Here is a 21,052-nt window from a genome sequence, read left to right as displayed (position 1 = left end):
ATGCAGGAGGTTTAACTTTCTCCCCCAGTCAGTTTGCATTGTCTCTTCAGTCTGCAGAAGACTCTTCTCCCACTGTTTCCTTGCTTTAGCAACATGCAGACTGCTTCCAGCTCTGCCTAACATGGATCCACAGGGGTAGGTAAAATGCTATTATTAGTTACTCCAGACAGTATTGCCCTTGCAGAAGCATCAGGTGTTTTCTCTCATTATCAGCAGTTATGCATTTCCCACCCTGTCCTTTCAGAGCAGCCTTTGAACTTTGGGCTAACTACAGTATGTCTTTCAGGGTCTTCTTGGATGGATCGGAGTCTTCAGCAGTGGAGGCCGGCTTGGGACAAAGCATCCGTCTTCTCTGTAAGGCAGGCAGTTCCCGCTTCTCCAGAGTTGAATGGCAGAAGGATGGGCGGCCAGTGTCCTCTGACAGGTGAGCTTGACCCCTGGCACACACTCCTGTGGTGGAACCCACCCTACTGAAACCTATTAACACCACAGAAGCTTATATTTTAGAATTCCTAGACACAGCAATTTCAATGAGTAGCGGTAGAAGCTCTCTCTATATTATATGTGGCCTGCAACAGAATATTGCAGTGTGGAGTGCTGCTCAGGATTCCAGCCACTGCACTCCATTCTGACTCACACACCAGCCACCGCTCACTGCCTCGGTTTTATATTCCACACCCTGCCCTGCTCCACACAGGATTTTTCTAAAGATTCCTTTGTATTTTTTTAAACTTTGGGGTTCCCTCAAGCCTGCTGCTCCTGTGTGTGAATAGTGCCGAGTTTGTTACAAAAGGACCAGCAGCATTCAGAGAACTGAGATTACTGTTAGTATTAAAGATTATTGACTGATATCAGACAGCTCAGTGCAAAAAATTACGTACTGAGGAAAGTGGACTTCTGTGGCTCTTGTGCATGACATGAAAATGAAGCATCTCCCCCCTCCCCACGTGTGTGTATTTTCTTGCATTATTCACTGGGTCCCACCTACGCAGCTACTAGAAAAACTGATCAGAAGTCCACCACATCGTTTAAGATTCCACCAGGCACTGCCCCAGCAGAGAAATAAATAAAAAGTTACTGTTAACAGGCATTGGGTGCCAACAGCATTTGCTGCTGCTTTATAGCTCGTCTGCAATATATGTCAAATGCTCTCATTTCTCCTCCTGCAGGCATACCTACCAGTCTGACAGTTCCTTGGTGATCAGCCAGCTCAGACCTGAGGATGCTGGGACCTACATGTGCAAAATTTCGAATGGGAGGGTAGAGCACAGGAAGATTGTGCTGAGGATCAAAGGTGATGCGTTGTTTCTGTTTTAATAGTTGAGCTACCTTTGTCCATTTTGCCAATCGAAACAGCCAGGCATAAGGAAAACACCAACTTTGTAATAATAATCTGTTTGGTATAATAAAAATGCTATGGGTTGTATCTCCTGAAATGAATGGCCGCAGGCAACTTAGGCCTATTAATTTTAATGGATCTACTCTGAGTAAAATTTAGTTTAATAAAACCCTGTGATGTCAGCAAATCAGTCTCTTAAGCCAATAAATAGTATTCTCTATGAAATTGAATATCAATATACGTATCAAGGCTTTGAGATTAGACCACTGAAGAAGCTCGGAAAACTACCTTGATAGTGTGCTACCTGCAAGCCCCAGTAAAAGGGCTCCATCGGGGGCGAACAGCAGCCTCTTTATTACTTGGACTTCCAGGGCGAAACAGGTGCAAAACGCCAGCACCCTGTCTACAACTTTATCAACATCCATCTACAACTTCCCTAGCATCTCTCAATCTTCTGTTGGTTGAATGAGCAACCTCTTTTCTATTCCAGCCCTGTCTGCTCTGTGGTGGTAGGTCTTTGAGGGAGTTCTGCTCTATCATAATTTTGCAATGTATTTTGTAAGCAAGGTCTCTGATTTTCCTTCCCATCCACCTCTAATTTAGCCATGTTGGGAGGAGCTGCACTTTTCAATTTCTAGTAGGAATTGGGCTGTTGCCTGAGCCAGGGCACATTTAAACTCTGGCCTCATAAATGAGGGGAGGCCTTTGTAAATTCAAGGGCCCAGTTGGGTAGTGAGCATGCAGAGTTACTGGACCTTGCATGAAGGGCATTTCACTCCAGGCAAGACTGTCTGCTAGAGATTGCGAGCAATACACATACTCCGGATTGGGTTACCATTTTATAGTGGGCTCCCCTCAGAAACTGTTCCTGCTGGCAGGGGAAAGCATACTTTTACAATTAGCACAGGGGTGAGAAACAAACAGGTAAACAACAGGTTTCCCATGGCTGTTTTAAAGGAAGTGAGCAGATAGATAGTTGGTTCTGCTATGTGAAGTCAGCTGCTGATTTTTTTGTGCAGTCTTATGGCACAGGGCAATCTTATTCAGAATTCTCTCTCCCTAGAAATCCCTGGATCTGATGTTTCACAGAGAGCGGGGAATCAGCTGATTCATGGTCAAAATCACCAGCGCAGAGCGTTTGTTTCAGGACTTAGTACTGGGCAGTCACATGACTCTCCTGTCAACCTTCCTCAGACAACATACAGGTAAAGCTAACAGCAAATATTATACCTCTGTTCTCCACAGTGTGTCAAACCAGGCTGTGGCCCTTAAGCACTGTGGGCAGGCAAGAGAACTATTTTGAGAAGCTTCAGGGTATGAAATCACAGCTATATTGCAACTCATCTCAGGAGTATTCACAGCAGCCTCCTTGGGAGGCGGGGACAGCTTGTTGCCGTCATGTTTAGAAGTCCATCCCATAATTTTTTACAAGTGTTAACATTCCAGAATCTGGAACAGGTCCAGTAGGTCTCCTGCTCTTTCCCCACAAGCAAGACTTGGCCCAAAACTTATGCCAGTCCCAATCTCCTGTCAGTTGTGGTGGTGGTTGAAGAGACCTTAGTCCACTGTTTCCGTAATGGCCGTAGTTGTAGTTGCAGTCAGTCCATCCTGAGTCATATGGGTGGATGGTGGCAGTTCTTGCCAGTTGTTGCTGTCTGCACCTCCCAGAACAAAAGGAGTGGTTCTCGGCAGGCTATTATTTATTTGATGAATTTCTAACCTGCCCCTTCAGGACACATTGCTTTCTCAAAGCAGTTTACCAAAATAAAACTGCCCTCCTAACCCATGCAGTTCCCACTTTCTCTAGCCGGCTGATAGTTCAAGCAGTTGGGAGTGTCTAGCATGGGAGGGGAATGGGAATAAGTTGACCTCTTGGTACTTTTCTGGTAAGCATTGGGGTTCTTTATCTTTGGAGTGAAAGGAGTTGTTAGTGAAGATCCTCAAATAGCTACACGGTGAAACAGTAATATTCCACTGAAATTCCTCCAGCCCTTTGTAGAAATCAAGATACAGAACCAGGCAGGCTGGGGCTACAGGGATGGCACTGAAAAGAACATTCTGTTACTGTGGATTCTTGTGGCTAAAGGCATTTCTCTAGGCTTGCAGCCAAGAGAGTACTTAAGGAAGATGTGTTTATACAAGCCCACATTTTGTAAAGCACTCGCCTAGTTGGTTTGCAGCTTCTGTCTTAAGTGCAGCCTCTGCAGTAATCCATTCATGCTCAAATCAAGATGAGGAGCCGCTGCATACTAAGTGTGTGTGTGTGTGTGTGTGTGTGTGTGTGTGTGTGTGTGTTTGCACAGGTGCCGTTCACAGGAAAAGTCAAGAGAAAGGTTCTGATTACATTACACAGATTCAAAATATAGAGCTGGAACACTGCTATTTCTTTGACACCTTGTAAATTTGTTTTCCAGGTTAAAAATGTATAAGAATGAACCCTCAATTGTTGATGCCAATATCGGGGAGCGAGTCAGATTGCCTTGCCGTGTAGAGGCTTTGCCTTCTGTAACCATTGAGTGGCAGAAAGACGGACAGCCCATCTCCTCTCCAAGGTAAGCTACAACTAATGTGTTTCTACTTTCCCATCTTCTTCATTCAATGCCAGGGATACACAGCTCAAACCACTCTGACCAACAGGGCTACGTTGTTAGGTTAATTAGGGACAAGCATTTGTTACAATTTTTACTGTTTTTAAAGGCACATCCTCTGCAAACGTACATTTTCACTATTGTAGGCACTCTTGGTGACATTATAGCTTTTCACATTCATCTGAGGACAGACCCCATTTCTCTTGATGCCAACCCACCCCCCCAGGTCATTCTCCATCCTCAGTTTTCATTTTAGCAAAACCTTATCTGAGCAACCCTCTTCTCTTTCTGTTTCCCCACCCAAAGTCTTAATTACAACTCCCATTTTGTAGCTACCTACTATTTTCCCTTCAGCCTGTGACTCCTTTCAAAATTTCTGAAAGCTAGTTTTCTCCTGTCCTGAGGGCAAGATGGGTCCTTAGGTAGCTTGGGGGCAGTGGTGTTGCAATGGGGGGCGGTGCTCCCTGGGTGCCATGTCTGGGGGGGGGGTGACAAGAAGGCACTCTGCTCGCGGCTGCAGCCACATGTAGAGGATCCTCCCTTCGCAGCTGCAGCTGTGAGCAGAGGATCCCGGCACCGTCCGTATGGCACTGGGCGGCGGCAAACCGCTATGTACAGCGCATGTGCGGCATCGCTACATACGGCGCATGCATCGCACATAGCGAAGCTGCACATGCACCCTACGTAGCGATGCCCCACCCCAGGTGTCACGACGCCTTCGTTCGCCCCTGGTTGGGGGGAAGCCACCTCAGCTGTAACTCTGGGAACTAGATGGCAGGGGGTTTTCCTCCCTTCAGGGCAAGATGGTCCTTGCATAGCCTTGTGGTGGAGGTTGGGGAAGTAGAGGTCGTCTCAATCAAGAAGGCTGCCCTTACATGGTACATACCTGCTCTGCTTACCCCACATTTAGTGACTTACTCGGTCCTTATTCTGGTTCATCCAGTTCATTGCCAAATGATGTGACAAAACTGTTGTGACCACTTAACCAAAATTGGTTCTTGTGACAACCAAGGACTTAAAATTCTTCAAAGTCATTACATAGTAGTTGACAGCAAAAGTAATTGTTATTTTAATAATAATAATAATAATTTTATTATTTGTACCCCGCCCAACTGGCTGGGTTTCCCCAGCCACCCTGTGCAGCTTACAGCACACGTAAAAACATAGTCAAACAGCAAACATTAAAAACTTTCCAATAGAGGGCTGCCTTCAGATGTCTTCTAAAAGATGTGTAATTCTTTATCTCCTTGACATCTGGCTGAAGAGAGGGCATTCCACAGGGAGGGTGCCACTACTGAGAAGACCCTCTGCCTGGTTCCTGGTTTTACAGATAAAAGGGGTGAAGCCCACCTGCACTGTACAAGCTTGAGTTCAAAAGGATGAGCTTGAAGAGAGACTGCTGCTCTTTGGTTGTTGTTCACTTTGCAGCAGTCAGACAGGGCTGACAGCTGATCCTCAGAGGTCGTAAACAAGTTCTGAGAGAGAGATGTGGAGGCACAGTAAGGGTAACTGCATCCAGACTATGCTTTGAGCAATGTAACCTCTCTCAAATAAGTCATTGAGTCAGATGCAAATAAATTCCTTCTCATTACGACTCATAGTCACTATTCTTCTCTTGCTTTCCAGGCACAGACAGCAGTCTGACGGTGCCTTAGTTATCAGTCGCCTTGCCTCCGAAGATGCTGGCTTCTTTACCTGCATTGCTTCCAATGGCCGGGATCAGGATCAGCGAAGAGTCCAGATCATACCTAGAGGTACTAAAAAGATAGATCTTGCTTTGATATTAAGGGGGGGACTAGGGTGAACTTTCACAGGAGGTAAATGGAAATGCTCATTTGTGCTGAGCCAATACGCACCTACAACCAATCTGGAGTGGGAGATATTTGTGTGTTTCAAACAATGGGTTCCTTCGTGTTTAGGTTATCTGAAATAGTTTGAAAATGAGAGGGAGTTGCAGTGATGTGTTTTTAAAAACCCAACCCCAAACTGAGCCACTCACACAAAGCAGCCTCATACAGTTCTGTTTCAAGCAGCCAGCAACATGTTTATTAGTGCTTGGGGCTAATGATGATGAGGCCATGTGGGCCCCTCCAGATGAGCATTCATCTTGATTTGCTTGCACAAATAAGGTTTGATTATAGCCAGCCTTCATGGACCATTTGTTCCGATTTGTTTGCAGGGTTGTTATATGACAATAAACATTCCTTCTATTTTGCTTATGGGGTGTTGCACACACATTCCCATCAGTAATTCATTCATATTACACTTTTCAAGGCGTTTCCCCATCACTTTCCAAGCTGCAAAAGGGTTGATACACTTTAAAAAAATAAAAATTGTTTCGCTAGGGCAACGGAGCTCTTTAAACCACTAAGTAGACAAACCTAAAGTTCTGGCATGCAATTGAATCACTCCCACACAATACTGACACACTGGAGGTGCCCAAATTTAGCTTCATCATTAGTAGCACCAAGTACTTAGTGTTAGAGCTCATGCTTTTGCATGTAAAAAGGTCCCAGGCTCTGTCCCTGAATCTAAGGCTGGAACAGATTTCCATCAGAAACCCTGGAGAGCTGCTGCTGGTTAGTGTAGACCCGAGGTCACCAATATGGCCCTCTTCAAGACTTCCCCTGGTGCCCACAAAGCCTCTGAGCATTTCCCCTGCTCACTAACCCTTTCATATTGAGATGGTGAAGGGGATTACCTTTCTCTTCCACTGCCACCATTGGAAATGGCATAGAGCTGAAAAAGGAAGTTGAAAGAGTAATGTTCTTTCCCACTTCCTCTTTCAATTCCACAGCCTTTTCAAGGTATTGGATCAGCACCTGAGTAGCTGAACAGAAGACAGAGTGACTGAGAACATAGGAGAGAAAAGGGAGCAATCCAGGAGGAGGAAATCAGAGCAACTGGGGGGACAAAATAGGCTGGAGACAGACAGACACATGCACAAACACTCAAGTTGAATCCAGCAAAACAGATCCTCTCCAATTTGCATTATTTTCTCACAGGTTTCCCACCATCAGGTCACAGATCATATCTACCTCCATTGACTTTCCAGTACTGCCATGGTACAAAAACATAGAGCCACATAATTTTTGTAAGAGATCCTCTCAAAACCACAACCAAATCATTAGTCACGTGTGTACACAGATGTGCTGGTTCTGTTGTCACACACTGTAAAAACCAAGAGGACCCATGCCTTGGATCAATGTTTTTGTAGTACTGGAATTCACCAGATGTGCAACGTTTACTATAAAGCTTACAGGGGTAGCCTGTAATTTGATGTATTTTGAGGGGACCCCATGTACAGTGGTACCTTGGTTTGCAACCGTTTTGGATTACAACCACGTCAAACCTGGAAGTGTGCATCCCTTTTTTTGGATTACAACCCATTTTTGGAGGCCCCATTGGCAAAAGCGTGCCTTGGGTTACAACCTGTTTTGGTTTACAGCCAGACCTCTGGAACGGATTATGGTTGTAAACCAAGGTACCACTGTACAATCATACACATTCAATCCATTCTACTTTACCCGTAATTCCAAGAGCAAGAGAGCACCTTTTATTTTGTTCATCTGTGAAGGGGGGGGGGACACTGACTGCTGGGGTGGGGTGAAGAAGAAAAGCAACCAGAGGGGATGGTGCCCACAGTATATTTTGAATGTGTCCATGGGCCAAAAGGAGGTTAGCAGCTCCTGGTGTAGACAAGAGTGAGCTAGGTAGACCTGTGGTCTGACTCTACATAAGCCAGTTTAACTACAGTGCAAAAGCAGCCCTCCTGGTTTAATGAGTTAAGGTCTCTCAAATTAGATGGCAGGCTAGAAGACACAAAATTCATAGGGTTTTTTTGTGTGTGGGGGGGGGTGGAGACTAGGGCAGCTTTGGCAGTTTCAACTTTCAAACTAGTTTAAATCTTCAACTCTATGGAACTCTGGGAACAAGTACTCCTGTGACTGAACAAAGTTGTTGCTTTTTGTTGTTGCTAAGACCAGAGTTCATATTTTTGCTGCTAAAGAAGAGCCTTGAAGAAAGAGGCATTTTAACTATAGGTTGATGGTTACATCATAAGGTTTCTGGACAAAGGATCTTGTTGTGGAAAATGGCGCTGAGATTCCTTTCCCACACTTTACAGTAGGCTAGTGTCCAGCTCGAGAGGCCAAGTTCATGCAAGCAGCAGAGCTTTGGGTAGTTAGTCAGCGCTGGGTATTCAGAGCTCGGCATTCACAGCACCGTTCCTGAAGGAATTGGCTTGGCCCCCTGCGTGGACTCTTCCTGGGATTGACAATACCCTTTTCCTCCTCAGGGGAGCTGAGAATCACTGGCCTGCTGCCCAGCCTCTCTGTGTCAGAGGGGGAGACTGCTCAGCTTCAATGTGTTGTGACAGGCAACAATGTGAACATAAGATGGTCAAGGTAAAAAAAGGAAAAACTGAGCTGCAGAATTTACCTTCCTTTCCTTTCCCCTTCAATTCCAGTGAGCAAAAACTTGCATTACCACAGCAATGGTGAATCCAGGTTTACTTTAGTCTTCAAGCCCAACTCAGCTGTTGAGAATGTGGTCTCTGTTCATGTAGGTTTGTTAAAACACTTGTGTGCCTGCCTGTGTTTCCTTCCACTGGGGTCTGCAGTAGGCGAGAGGCCTCTCTCTTTCAAAGTGCAAAACGAAGGCATTTCTTTCTGCTCAGGAATGGAGTTCCGGTGAGAGCCGATGGCCATCATGTCCAGACGTCCCAGGATGGAAGCCTATTCATATATAATGTGCAGACGAGTGATGAGGGGTCCTACACCTGCAATGCCTACAGTGGCAGTAATTCTGTCAGTGCTAGTACAGAGCTGAAACTTATCCGGAAGAGGCCAGAAGGTATGTATGCTCTACAGTCTTTCCAGCTAAGCCTCCACAATTGTAGAGTTCCATTCTGAACACTATGAACACATGCTAGCCTCTCTTAGGCCTCAGGTAAATGCATCTCCCAGTAGGATCGGGTTCCCTTTGGAGCAGACTTGTGGGGTTCTTAATTTACATTTCAGATGCCTGTCCTGTTTAATTTTCTCCTTTAAACACAACTGCCCTGTGTTTTACCACTATTTTTCTGCTTTACGTTAAGCAATAACTAGTATGGCTGAAACTGAATTTTCATGTTCAGTAGCAGTAGCCCTGTGCCATACCACTTGCTAGGAGGCCAAAGTAAGAGATAACCAGTAGGACCAGTAGGAAATGACTACCTTGTTCTACTTCTTTATAAAGTAGGAACTAAAGTATAACTATATTTATTGGGGTTTGGGTCAAATAGGACAGTAAACATGTTTAGTAGCTGGCGAAAAATGTTGTTTGTACATTAACAAATGAGCTTGTACGTGGCAAACTATAGACCTGCCCCAAACCACTGTGTTAAATGGGACTCATTTGTTGAATCATGCCCATAGTTCCCCCTCAGTGGAAACCCTGCACAAAGGCTTCCACTAGCTCAATGGCCTTCTCCCCCCCCCCCCGGTGCACCCCTAAATTTGGCTCCAGAGGGGGTGTTGGGAGAACACCCAGAGTAGCAAATGGAAGCATCTCTTTAGGTTCAGCAATTTTAGTGCTACAGGGGTGGTATTCAACTTACATTTTAGATAGTGCAATGGGCTTGAGTAATCAGCTTAGTTGATTACCACCATATACCACTAAAATTGCCAAACCTTATTTTGAAAATGAAACAAAATGTATAGAAGTGGAGGAGGAAAAAATACAAGGTCAAGTTCATTCAGTTTCAGTTATTAAAAGCTAAGGGCTGGACTAAATTCAACCTGCCCTTATAGTAGGTAACAACTGCTTGGTGATTCTCAGACTGAAGCACTTACATACCACAGCTTTCCAAACTGTGTGTCAGGACACCTTAGTGTGTCGGCTGCAGTGTGTAGGTGTCACACGAACACTCCCTGTGCTCTTCCTGGGGCTGGAAAGGGGTTAGTTTAACCTCCAGTTTGATAGTAAAACTGAATTACTGTGTCGCAAAATGATGCATGCCTAAAAAGTGTGTCACCAACATGAAAAGTTTGGAAATCTCTGGCCTAGGGGATAGTTTCTTACTAAAAATGGCAACTGCTAAGAACATGAGAGATCAAACAGAGCTTATTGCTCATTTCTGCCTTTGAATATCTCCTAAGCTATGGATTCTTATCACATTTGTTCAAGGTGCAGAACACAGAATGTACTCTAGCCTATAGTGCAGGAAGTAAATTCTTCTGTAGTCTTAAAGATGATTGTATGAAACAAACTGTGTTCAAGTCCTCTTCTCTCTTCCTTCTCCTGCAGTACCTGCACGCCTCCCTATGGACCCAAGCAGGGAATGTGTTGACCAACCACACCTTGCCAACTGTGACCTGATTATACAGGCTCAACTCTGCAATAATGAGTATTACTCTAGCTTCTGCTGTGCCAGCTGTTCTCACCACCAGGGCTGAACCTCATTTTCCCCTAATGTGGTCCTGCTCCAGAAGAAGGAAGTTTATGATCTACAGTCCTGATTGCTTGAGAAATCCCATATTTGTTTACTCAAGCACACACTTACACACACTGGGAAGTGGAAATAGGTAGCAGTAGCCAAATTTCTACCTTTCTTAAGCTTTCTGTGTTGTTTTGCAACACAAACACTGATTGTCTAACAGCTGGCTGACCTACCCATTCAAGGAAATAACAAGGGACTGTTTTTCTAACATAGTTTAACAAGCAATATGGACAAGAGTCAAAAAGCAAGGAAGAAAGGTTCCTTCAGGCTGATTAATGATAACAAGCAGCACTCACCTTTAAAGTAGACTAAAACACAAAAATAAATTACAGAAAGCCACTGAGCTCACATGTCTGTGGAAAGTTGGCAGGTTGACCGTCAGTCTTTCCCATATGGTTATCACAAGTGTCCTACAATCACTCAACCCTTTCCAACTTTCAAGAGTCGCAATTGGACCAAGTGGATCTGCTTCACTACAGATACAGACAGCTGTAATGAAGAGGCCTTGGCAGCATGCAAACAATGCTTAGTATTAGAGCTGCAAGGGAGTTGCTGAAATGAAGAACTATAGGAATTTGGATTGGGTCTTGCACTTCCGATACCCCTGAGAAAATAAGGCTGCAATTCTGTAGCCATTTTCCTGGGAATAAGCCCCTCTGAACACGGGGTGGGGGGTGGGGATTTAATTCCAAGTAAATATGAACAGGGTTGTACTCCCAAGTCTCCCGAAGAACAACGTTAAGGGTCTGTTGTGAAGTTCTGGGATCTGTTGTGAAGTTCATGCGTATCAGTGCCAGAGTATATGGGATATCTCCTATGTGTAGCTAGCCAGGGCTCTGTTTCTTCTCAGAAAAATTACTCTCAGATCACAATGTGAATGTGTAACATCTAAGGATAACCACTGATGCCAAGAAAGGTCATGTTGGGTAAGGGAAGCTTTTACGTCCAGGCCACAAAGCAGTCAACTTTATTGATCTCTAGAAATTGCTACTGCAGTATAAACAAATTATGTAAACAAGGATGGGATCCCAAACCACGGGCAGAAGGGGGGGGGGGAACCCTGTACATTCCGTATCCCAGTAATCTGTGCAAGTCACTTAGTTGTTTTGAGAACCCAAAAGTAAAAAGTCTACATGTCATGTGGAAGGAATGGGAAGAAGCATCATAGTTCTTAATCAGAGGAATAATTATGCCTACAAGTTGAACTTTAATAGTAACAATATACATCAATTTCCTTTCCAAAGCCTTTAACAGGAAGCGCATGTATACTTTTCTACACTGACATTCAGTTCAACCCACTACTACCAGATGTACTTATAAGGTAAAGCCATGATTTACCACCCAGTAGTCCTCTTAGCTAACCTTTAGGGACACCTTTTCGTTAGTCTGATTTTGTGTTATTTCAGTAGTCGATAAACAAGCACAGTGGCCTACAGTGCAACAGTCCTGGAATAAATTCAAGGCCTATGGTTCCCAAACTCTCCACTTAGTTTCTTCATGGCTCATTTTATGATTTTTCTGCCTGCTGAGCAATTGTAATACACAAAGCTAGATGCGGTATGATTTTTCATTGTATATTGATGTTTCAATTTTATTTCCTGCTTATTGCATTTTATTGTATTACAATTTGACTTCTGTCATACAATAAAATGCAATATAAAATAAAATAAAAAGAACGCAATGAAAAATCAGTATATTTACTGTGGTAGATGTGCCGCCTCTCCTCTTAAACCACAGCCACACTGCAGGCCACCTGAATGAAGCTTGTGGACCACAAGTGGTCTGCAGACCACAATTTGGGAACCACTATTCTATGCTATGGCAGGCTACATGAATGGCTTCTAGCTTAAGACTGCTCCTGTGCTCTGCTAAAGCTGTACTGAACTTAAAAGGAGAAAAAGGCAGCCTTGTTGGGTTTATGCAGCTGTCATATCCTTCCTTGTTCAGGCTGACCCCGGGGGGCAGCCTGCAGTAAGTTTTCCACCGAGGAGTTACCCACGTGCAAACTGTAACACAGTTTATGGGGACACTCAGCATGAACAACTTTCACATTCTATCTTCTATAGTCTAAGAGCATCTTGGCTGATAAAATGTCAACTTTCCCTCATCCAATACTTTCATGGAAGAAACGTTTTAATGCACCACCACCACTTGCTCTTGAAATGGCCTGCATTTTCCCATTTGCAAAGCACATGAATGCACACAGTAAATCACAGTTCCAGGATCCCTGTATTATGACCAACTGCAATAACATCTGCCTTAAAGCCTGCTTGCATGGAGATCCCACACAGCCAAGCACCAGAACTATGTTCTTTCAAGACCCTAGGATGGAAAGAATTATGCGCAAAACTACCCACACATAAAAGGGTCCATAGACTCTTCCAGGTTTATAGGAAAACCCAAGTCTAGCCACAAACCATAACTCCAATATGTCACTCAATGGCACAGTTTTGCAGGAAAACCTAATGAAGCAGCCCTCAGATCTACTGATAGGTTTTCTTAATACAACAGCATTTGAATACAACAAGCATTTAGTGTGACAACTGACACCATACTGGGCTTGGGGATAGATAAACTATATGGGTAGCTTCTCTTTCCAAAACACCCAGATATCTAATTTCAGAAATACTGGAATGAGCAGCATCCATGAAAGGATGCACCAATTGGGATCATCAACACCACACACACTAACATATTACCAGCAATCACAATTCTGCAAGTGCATTTGTATAGCCAAACTGCTACCTACCACCCATGCAAAAGAGGTGGAACTTGTTCAGGGGAACTATGCAAAAGAGCAGAAGTCTTTTAAGAAAAACCCTAAAGGGAGCAAAACCCACCCAGACAGCCCAGTGTGGACCGAGCATATTCTGCAATCATGGAATGCTAATAGAGCAGAATGTGTGGGGATGTGCAAGAGAATGAATACTAGACTTGAGTAACCTAGAGTGCAACATACCTGACAGCACAACCCTATACATCTCTAAGAAGCATATCCACTGAGTTCTTACTCCCAGGTAAATAGGTTTACAATTGAAGCCTGGGGTGCTCCACACTGCAACTTGCATTTTTTCAGGTCGCACTATTTTTCAGTTTTCAAATAGCTGAAGGCAGATATAAAAGAACCAAACTGTTGTGAGCTTCAGGGCTATGAACAGTTAAAAATCGGCCATTGTAGAAGAGTGAAAGAAAAATGCATTGGCATTTTATCCCAGAGATTAGTGTTCATAAGCCAGCCTTTGTTCTCAGCATCATCTGACTACCCAATGGGAACAGCTTCACTTAAGACTGTTGAGAACATGGATCTATCGCTCCTCTAAAAAAGCAGCATCTACAACACAGGCCATGTTTAGATGACAGAAACTATATGATCAATGCGTATTGCCTGCCACTGAACAGCTGAGTGCTATGGGAACAATTATGTCACAAGCTTTCCCCCCCCCCCAACTTGAAAACAAAAGTGCAAGCGAACTCAGTGCTTGCATATTTTCAATGCAGCAAGGATATGATAGTTTAGATTTCCTTGAAACGGTTTGTATTCAGAATTTGTTTCCTGTGGAAGAGGGAAGGCACACTCAAAAGATTTACCATATAAAAACCAGGCAAGGAATTATATATTTATCCAATCTAAAATTGAAAAAAGAATCCTATGTAATTCACAGGAATTTTATAGATCTGAAACAATGAAAATACAATTCTCAGGAAAGACACAATCTGGGATTTAGCAGCGCAATGCTCCATCTGCACCACAATGGATGGTAATCTTGATACAGATGCACAGGCTTTAAAAACATAGGGGGGCATTCCAGGTCTGGCTTCTCACAGCAAGGAAATGGAGTCAGCTCTGTATTAATGCTTTATAAAATGATGACACAGGTTCCTGAAATGGCAGAACGTATAGTTTTGCTATGATTTTTAAAAATGCTGAAGGAGTACGCCAACGTCTGATTTCAACAGCTGGGTAGCATATATAGCTGAGGGAATCGCTTTTTGGAATGTGTTCCTAAAATGCTGAGGAGTTGCGTCCAAATTCATGTACAGTTAGCAACTGCCTATTTACTGTGCAAACTTGCAAAAGCACCTTATGGAAATCCTTGCCTTATTACTTGAGGCTTTGTGCAAAAGTTCTATAGTTAACAACAGATTGTGTAGTTGGTGGCAGCTTTGTTAAGAGTGTGTTTATACTTTCAGAACTCATGACTAGAATAAGAGAAAGAGGCGGGATGGATTTGTACATAGGAGCAATAGGGTATGTTCCAAATTCTCATAACCAAGCATGTATTTACATTTGATGCAGTTATATTTTAGTATAGGGACTCATGCTATTTCTTACTTTTTTACTGAATCTTGCAAAGTCAAAATAGCCTAATCAACTGTTTTCCAGTGACAACTGTGTAGTCAGGCAGAGTCCTGAATTATGGATGATGCCCGTTATCACAGACCATGCCAAATCATTTTCATGCTGCAGCAACAAACAGCTCTATCCCTGCAAAGGGATCAGTTCTGGAATGACAGGAATATGAATGATAAAGCTGCATAGGAAGCACAGAATGCTCTCCAGGGTTACCTCTGAGTAGAGTGCGGTAACAACCACTAAACAAAAAAGAGATTGCCATATAGTTTGGGATCAGAAGCAGGTACATAAAGAACCATATTTCTCAAACGCAACGCACAGAAACCTAGTGACTGCTCGCAGCATTCAGGAACTCCAAATAAAGCAAGAGCAAACCAAGTGTTCAAAAGTCTAAGTTCTAGTTTTAAAGTAATCAATTTCATATGGAAATGCGAATGGAAGTGGCAGCCTGCTACATCAGGCATGCGCCAGATGAATTCAAATTCAAGGAAGTACAGACGCTGCAGGAAAAGGACAAGGAAACCTGCTCAAAAAGCCACATTATCTACTACCAACATTTATTTCTGTTAAAGCAGATTATAAATCAGTACAAATATATAACTTACGTTTGCTTGTAAGGCCAAGTTTTACGAGTAAAATTAAAAATGAGATGGATTTTCATGATTTGCTGAAGGAAGAACATGGAATAGCTGCAGTCTAGCCACAAGCTTTCACATAGAACAGTGGGGAAAAGCTTTTTTAAAAAAATAAAAAATAAAATCTAAACTCTATTCAATGCACATAAAATGGGTTCCTAAGTAGACCTGATTGTAGATATGATTACAGTCAACTTACCACAGTAGTGTTAAAACAGATTCAAGACAAGGAAACTGCAGCAGTATATGAAAAAACCTATATGTACTCCAATATGATCTAGTTTGAATTCTTTTTAAAAAAAGATAGAATTTACCCATTGTTTTTAAACCAAGACAATACTGCTCTTTATACTACTCTACTGTGATTTTTTTTGAATTGGTCATGATTCATGATTGTTGTTGCAATATGCTACTTACAATGATAGGACAAGAACAAGCTAATAACTCTGCTCCCCATTCTACTCTCATATTACTGACCGTAAGAATCAGTGATAAATCAATCTTATGTACAATTTTACATCCAACCCCCTTTTATACCTTTGGCAAGATTACTTACAACTCATTCCGCTTTTATTACCTAGAACTATTTAAAATAATCTAAAATGCATAAAAATAAAGATTTTGGCTTTATTTTATATATAATAATTATTGTGTTACTCAAAATGGAAGCTCATCCTTTTCCACAGACGGCATATGCCAAGCAGCTCTCACTTCTTCCCGTTCCCCGGCTGAGCTTGTATCCCCCTGGCTGCTCCTCCCTCTTTCCCCCTGCGCAGAGGAATGGCTCGCTCACAGGAAGGTAGACAGACACCTCCTGGAGATAGTGGCGACTAATTTGCTTCTCATCTTACGAGGTCTTCTGAAGTTCTGTGCGAGGAAAGGGCTTCAGGGCTCATTTCCCTTCTTCAGCCCTTTTGAGGTTTCCTTTGCCATTGAAGCTCCCAAGCAGGAACGCAAGCGGCCCAGGGACATTTCCTAGATTTCCCAATAGTTGTGTGGTGGTTGGGGCTTGGAGCGTCTCCCCCCACCCCACCCCAATTGTTCCCTCTCTGTATGCCCACTGATTCCATGGGGACACCAGCAATGGCGCATATGCTGCTCACTCGTCCCCTCTGCCCCCTTCCACCCAATCCAATTCCAACACACATACATACAGACAGACTTAAGCACAAAGCCACGGGACTGCTTAAAGTTCAATCTCAAAGGTCTTCTGCAATTCGCTCGAGAAAGGGTTAGTCGGAGATGGGTTGCTGCGCTGCTTCGATTTGCTTTCCAGCGCCGCCCACTGCGCTTCAAAGGGATCAACCTGCTGGGCAGCTGCAGGCGGCAGTACATGCTTGTCCTCTGTGGGCCACTTGGCAGCGTCCACACCGTTGAAAGCAGCCGACCCGTTGAGCTGCTGGGGAGGAGGTTTGAAAAAAGGACTGGCAGTAGCGCTGTTAGTTTCGTACTGGGGGAATGTCTGCTGCTTTATAAGACTAGGCGACTGGTGAGAGTGGGATCCTTGAGTGTGGCTTGCCGTGCCAAAGACGTTTGCTACCATCTGGGAAGGGGTGATTCCAACCACCGGCACGCTTGGGGCGGAATAGGGCATTCCGTTTGCGACAGCATATGGCTGAGCCGGGATAAACGCTGGTTGCATGGGCTGGACCACACCGACAGGCACAGGCTGAGATGCAATGAAGGTGCCGCCTGGAAAAGCTGGGGCCGCTTGAGAAGCCACAGGAGGCTGGAGGAGTGGCTGGGGAGCTGGAGGTGGCTGCGGCTGCGGCTGTGGCTGCTGGGACCGGACAGTTTTGGACACCTCTTCCAACCAGCGGTCTGCCTCGGAGGGAGTACGTCTGTGGTTCGCCTGGAACAGATTCGGTGAGGCAGCTCCTGAGTTGGTACTCCACTCGGAACCTAGGAAGGAAAACAGAAGTTAGGGTAAGATCTCAGCAAGGGATACGCTTCATCCTGTTTCTAATCGCTGCTGATTGATAAAGGATCTAACAGAGACCTTGAAGAAGTTCCAGTTTCCAACCATAATTGGATCAGGCTGGTCAGTTTCATAACAGCAGTTGAGATCACTAAAACTAATATAGCAGGTTTGATTAATCAGACAAATGTGAACTTGCATTTGTTCATACTGGAGTTATGCCCAAAGACAGACTTTACAACATCCAGTCCCACTTTCAAAGTAGAAAATATTTACACCCATTCAGTTTCAGTAGAATAGCTCCTCATTCTCAAGCTCAGTAAAGGAAAAGTGCAAGCCGTGGTAACTGGACTACAGGAATGTACCAGATTGCCAGCCCCTAGGCCAGGGGCTGTGATTTATTTTATTGGCTCCAGGAGCCAGAACTTAGAAATAGGCGAACTTTGAAAGGTGGATGGGGGCTATCCTGTCAGTCGCATGGCATCACAATTGACAGGTGGGTTGCCCCTTCCACTGGTCAAATTACAGGTGGGAGAAACTGCTGCAAAGAGCACCCAATTGCTCTCTTGAGTCCAGCACTCATCAGGATCGCCCCTTCCTCAAATAGAAGGAATGAACCTGCTTACCACTGAGTTTGGGTGCACCTGCGCTGCAGGCAGCTCTCTGATATGCTTGACTCAGAATAATCACGCAGATGATTGATGCTCAATGCTGGGTCTTGGCTCTGCACAGCTAGTTGTCAGGTACTTTGGGCGATCAATAACATGGCTTTGGTCCAGCCCTGCTTTTACCCACATGCTATCAGGTATGGGTGGGATATGACCTGCCCAAAATGGAATTGTGGACCTAGAGGGCCAAGATTGGCCCGCAGACTGTAGGATCCCCACCCACCCTAGGCCAAATGAAATGATAATAAAGGAAGGATAGTATAGTACATGGCATTCCAAGCAGGCACTGGGGAATTTATGCACCCCACTTTGGAATCGGGGAGATTGCCAAACATGATGTGCAATGGCCCAACCACCAATTACAAGCCTGAGCGTGTGATATCTGTACTGACTGCTAAATAAATAGACTCTATGACTCGGAATTCACCATTTACAAAACTGGCATGATAGTTTGAAACTGTACTTACTGACAGCTTGTTGCTTTCGTTCTTTCCCTTCCTTCACTTATACTCCTTGCTTACGCTTTCTACGCAATTCAGTCTGTTAACCTCTGTCTAATTGCTCTGTAATATTCAATACTTAACATTTCAGTTTCTTTTAACTTGTTTCAACTTAATACTTCTTTTCTGGATCATGCCTTATTCCCACCCTCTTCTCTGCAAAGGCTAAACCCCTGTCTCCTCCTCTATTGAGTTTCTTTACTCTTTAATCTGAAAGGCCATATTACTATTGTCCAACAATCCCCAACTTAAGCAGATTTTGATGCTTCACCTTGGAGCTGCTTCTGGGTCTTTCCTTCCAACTATTTATTTTCATTAATTTTGTTACATTTATATCCTGCCTTCCTTCCATCGTGAGTCCAAGGAGGTATATCTGGTTCCCGGGCTGTTATCCATCCAGGCACTGACCAGACCCAGGCCTATTTATCTTTGGCAAGATGGTGGCCTCATGTGCCATCAAAGCTATAGCTCAGTGGTAAAACTTGTATGCTTGGCTCCATAAAACATGAAGTTCTGCCCCTGCCTTCTGGCTTACAGAACCTCAGATAGCATTGTAGGGTTCTGAAAGGTCTCTGCTTCAAATCCAGTCCTGCTGGATCTGACCAAAGACCCCTCTAGTCTCACAGAGGCCAACCAGATGCCTGTGGAAAGCCTACAACCAGGTTCTGAGTGCAACAGTGCTCTCCTCATGTGTTATTCCCAGAAACTGTTATTCAGAGGCACACTGCCTTCAACAGTGGAGGCAGTAACTATGAACATCTATTGACTAAAAAAAGGGTGTACAGATTTGGCTCGGCTCAGTAGTCAGCCATTGCTGGACTTCACCACTGATTCTTCACTTTGCCCAAGTCCTCTACATATGCCAGAGGATTCTGGGTAGGTCACATGTTGCTCTGTAGTTTAGAGAAGGAGCAGCACAAGTCTTATGCTGCTTCTACGTGCTCCAAAAATGCTTCAACACTGATCTGTGCAATAGGAATCTCATGCTGCACTGAGCAACAGGTGTTTTAGCCAACCAAAGTACAGTGTGAAAAAGACATTCCCATAAGTTCTGCGCAATTCATGGAGAACTTCAGGGAGGGATCGTTGTGCACATGGGCATCATGCTATGCCAAAGGTCTAAGCTACTTGCCCATGGTAAGCAGAAATGGGGAGGTCCAGCCAGACACAACTGGCACAACCAACCTGTGGCTTTCCACTGCAGCAAGGTACGACATACATGCATTTTTATGCCACTGGGTAAATGTATCTGGCAACCCTTGCTAAAATGCATGCATACATGCATTCAAGACTGTACGGATGTTTGGGAAGTACTGGTATGCAAACAGTGATCCTGTCTGGTACATTACATGTACAGCTGCCCCCAAATCAGTAGATTCATCCTTTGCTAAAGTTTAACTATGAGCTGCACTTCAGGGGTGAAGTCAAACCACTGTGTTAGCAGCACCAAAGTGACCTCTTCGGGGCGCAAGCATGGTCAGTGTGGATGGAGGTCCTGGGCTGCCCCCTCTTGACCTCGCTGGTATGGCCCAAAGGAAAACAGAGCAATAAATTTGGCACTAGCCTGGCTGCAGGAGTTGCCGGAAGGAGGCATACAAGGCACCATCCAACCGTCTTAGGAACTCCATTCAGGATTTGTGTAGGATTTACGCCTTAGTCTTTTCTTCTCCCGAAGATATCCCACAAGGCAGAGGAGGTTTAGGATCAGTTTTCCTTCTCCTAGATAGGCTACCCTCCCAGATTGACGAGTCCCACGTGCCCTGCTACAGTGCCAGCTTTGAATTTACGAATGGTGGCAGATGTATCCTGGCTACTAAAGTAGTCTTGCTCCTGCAGTAAATTCTTATCCTCTCTCAAGCCATCTAAATGTTTCCCTAGATACTGAAGTAAAAGTACAAAGCTGCACCTCAAACATCCTTGAACACCTATTTATTATTCCTACAACTGTCCCTGGCTGGTGATGATGCAAGGGAGAGCCTTGCTGGTGGTGGCACTCCAGATTTGGAACTCCCTCCCTTCTAAGAGAAGACTGATGCAGACACAGTTGAGCTTCCTGCACCAGGTAAAGACTTGGCTATTTGCGCAGGCCTTTGCAGGAATGCAATGCCAGATTGGATTATTATTTTTTTCCAAATTGCAATTCCTCTGCCTTGCTTTATGCATATTTTATTGTTATCTTCTCTGGAATTGCTTTTTGTAGCAAAGAATAAAACAGAAAGGCTGTAAATAAAATAAATGGATTCCTTTGCTTTGCCTCAAACCAGATGGCTTTGGATATTAAAAATCCCCAAGCAATGCATTAGATGAAAGATCCCTCTAATCCAGCACCACATATTTCAACACACAGGATCTGTGCCCGGTCTTACCAGAAAGAGTGGCTGCGGCTCTAGTTTTAGCAGCAGCTGGAGGAGCAGGGGCAAGAGCCCAAGGATTGGTTTCACGAACTGGTATTGCTGTGGGTGCTACAGTAGTTTGAGCTGGTTTAGCAGTAAGCACACTGAAGGCAGAGGCAGTGCCATTAACTAAAATGGGAGCAGACAACATCAATGCTGTTAATTCATGCAAGGCA

At 44.2% G+C, this 21,052-nt stretch overlaps 2 protein-coding genes across 9 annotated transcripts in view; one reads left to right on the top strand and one right to left on the bottom strand.

Moving 5' to 3' along the window:
- Window positions 1–11,458, top strand: part of PAPLN (papilin, proteoglycan like sulfated glycoprotein) — a 53,301-nt gene extending 41,843 nt beyond the window's left edge. For 2 of the 3 annotated variants that reach the window (XM_028724389.2, XM_028724397.2), the window contains 8 exons: window positions 287–424; window positions 1,170–1,294; window positions 2,403–2,544; window positions 3,754–3,891; window positions 5,554–5,681; window positions 8,225–8,333; window positions 8,606–8,781; window positions 10,216–11,458. In XM_028724389.2, coding sequence (XP_028580222.2) covers window positions 287–424; window positions 1,170–1,294; window positions 2,403–2,544; window positions 3,754–3,891; window positions 5,554–5,681; window positions 8,225–8,333; window positions 8,606–8,781; window positions 10,216–10,364 — 1,105 coding nt within the window. In that variant the 3' untranslated portion in view covers window positions 10,365–11,458. Of the gene's footprint in view, window positions 1–286; window positions 425–1,169; window positions 1,295–2,402; window positions 2,545–3,753; window positions 3,892–5,553; window positions 5,682–8,224; window positions 8,334–8,605; window positions 8,782–10,215 lie in introns of those variants that run through there. The other variant, XM_077927374.1, reaches the window with a different exon arrangement.
- Window positions 11,459–15,302: 3,844 nt separating this feature from the next.
- NUMB (NUMB endocytic adaptor protein) overlaps window positions 15,303–21,052 on the bottom strand; it is a 60,731-nt gene continuing 54,981 nt past the window's right edge. For 4 of the 6 annotated variants that reach the window (XM_028724409.2, XM_028724439.2, XM_028724429.2 and 1 more), the window contains 2 exons: window positions 20,850–21,005; window positions 15,303–17,299 (listed from right to left, as the gene is read on the bottom strand). In XM_028724409.2, the coding sequence (XP_028580242.2) occupies window positions 16,584–17,299; window positions 20,850–21,005 (872 nt within the window). In that variant the 3' untranslated portion in view covers window positions 15,303–16,583. The remainder of the gene's footprint in view (window positions 17,300–20,849; window positions 21,006–21,052) is intronic. The other 2 variants (XM_028724448.2, XM_028724457.2) reach the window with 1 other exon arrangement.

Source organism: Podarcis muralis, chromosome 1 (genome assembly GCF_964188315.1).
Source record: "Podarcis muralis chromosome 1, rPodMur119.hap1.1, whole genome shotgun sequence".
Taxonomy (NCBI): domain Eukaryota; kingdom Metazoa; phylum Chordata; class Lepidosauria; order Squamata; family Lacertidae; genus Podarcis; species Podarcis muralis.
The sequence above is the reverse complement of the archived record's forward strand: the minus strand, read 5'-3'. Positions and strand labels throughout refer to the sequence as shown.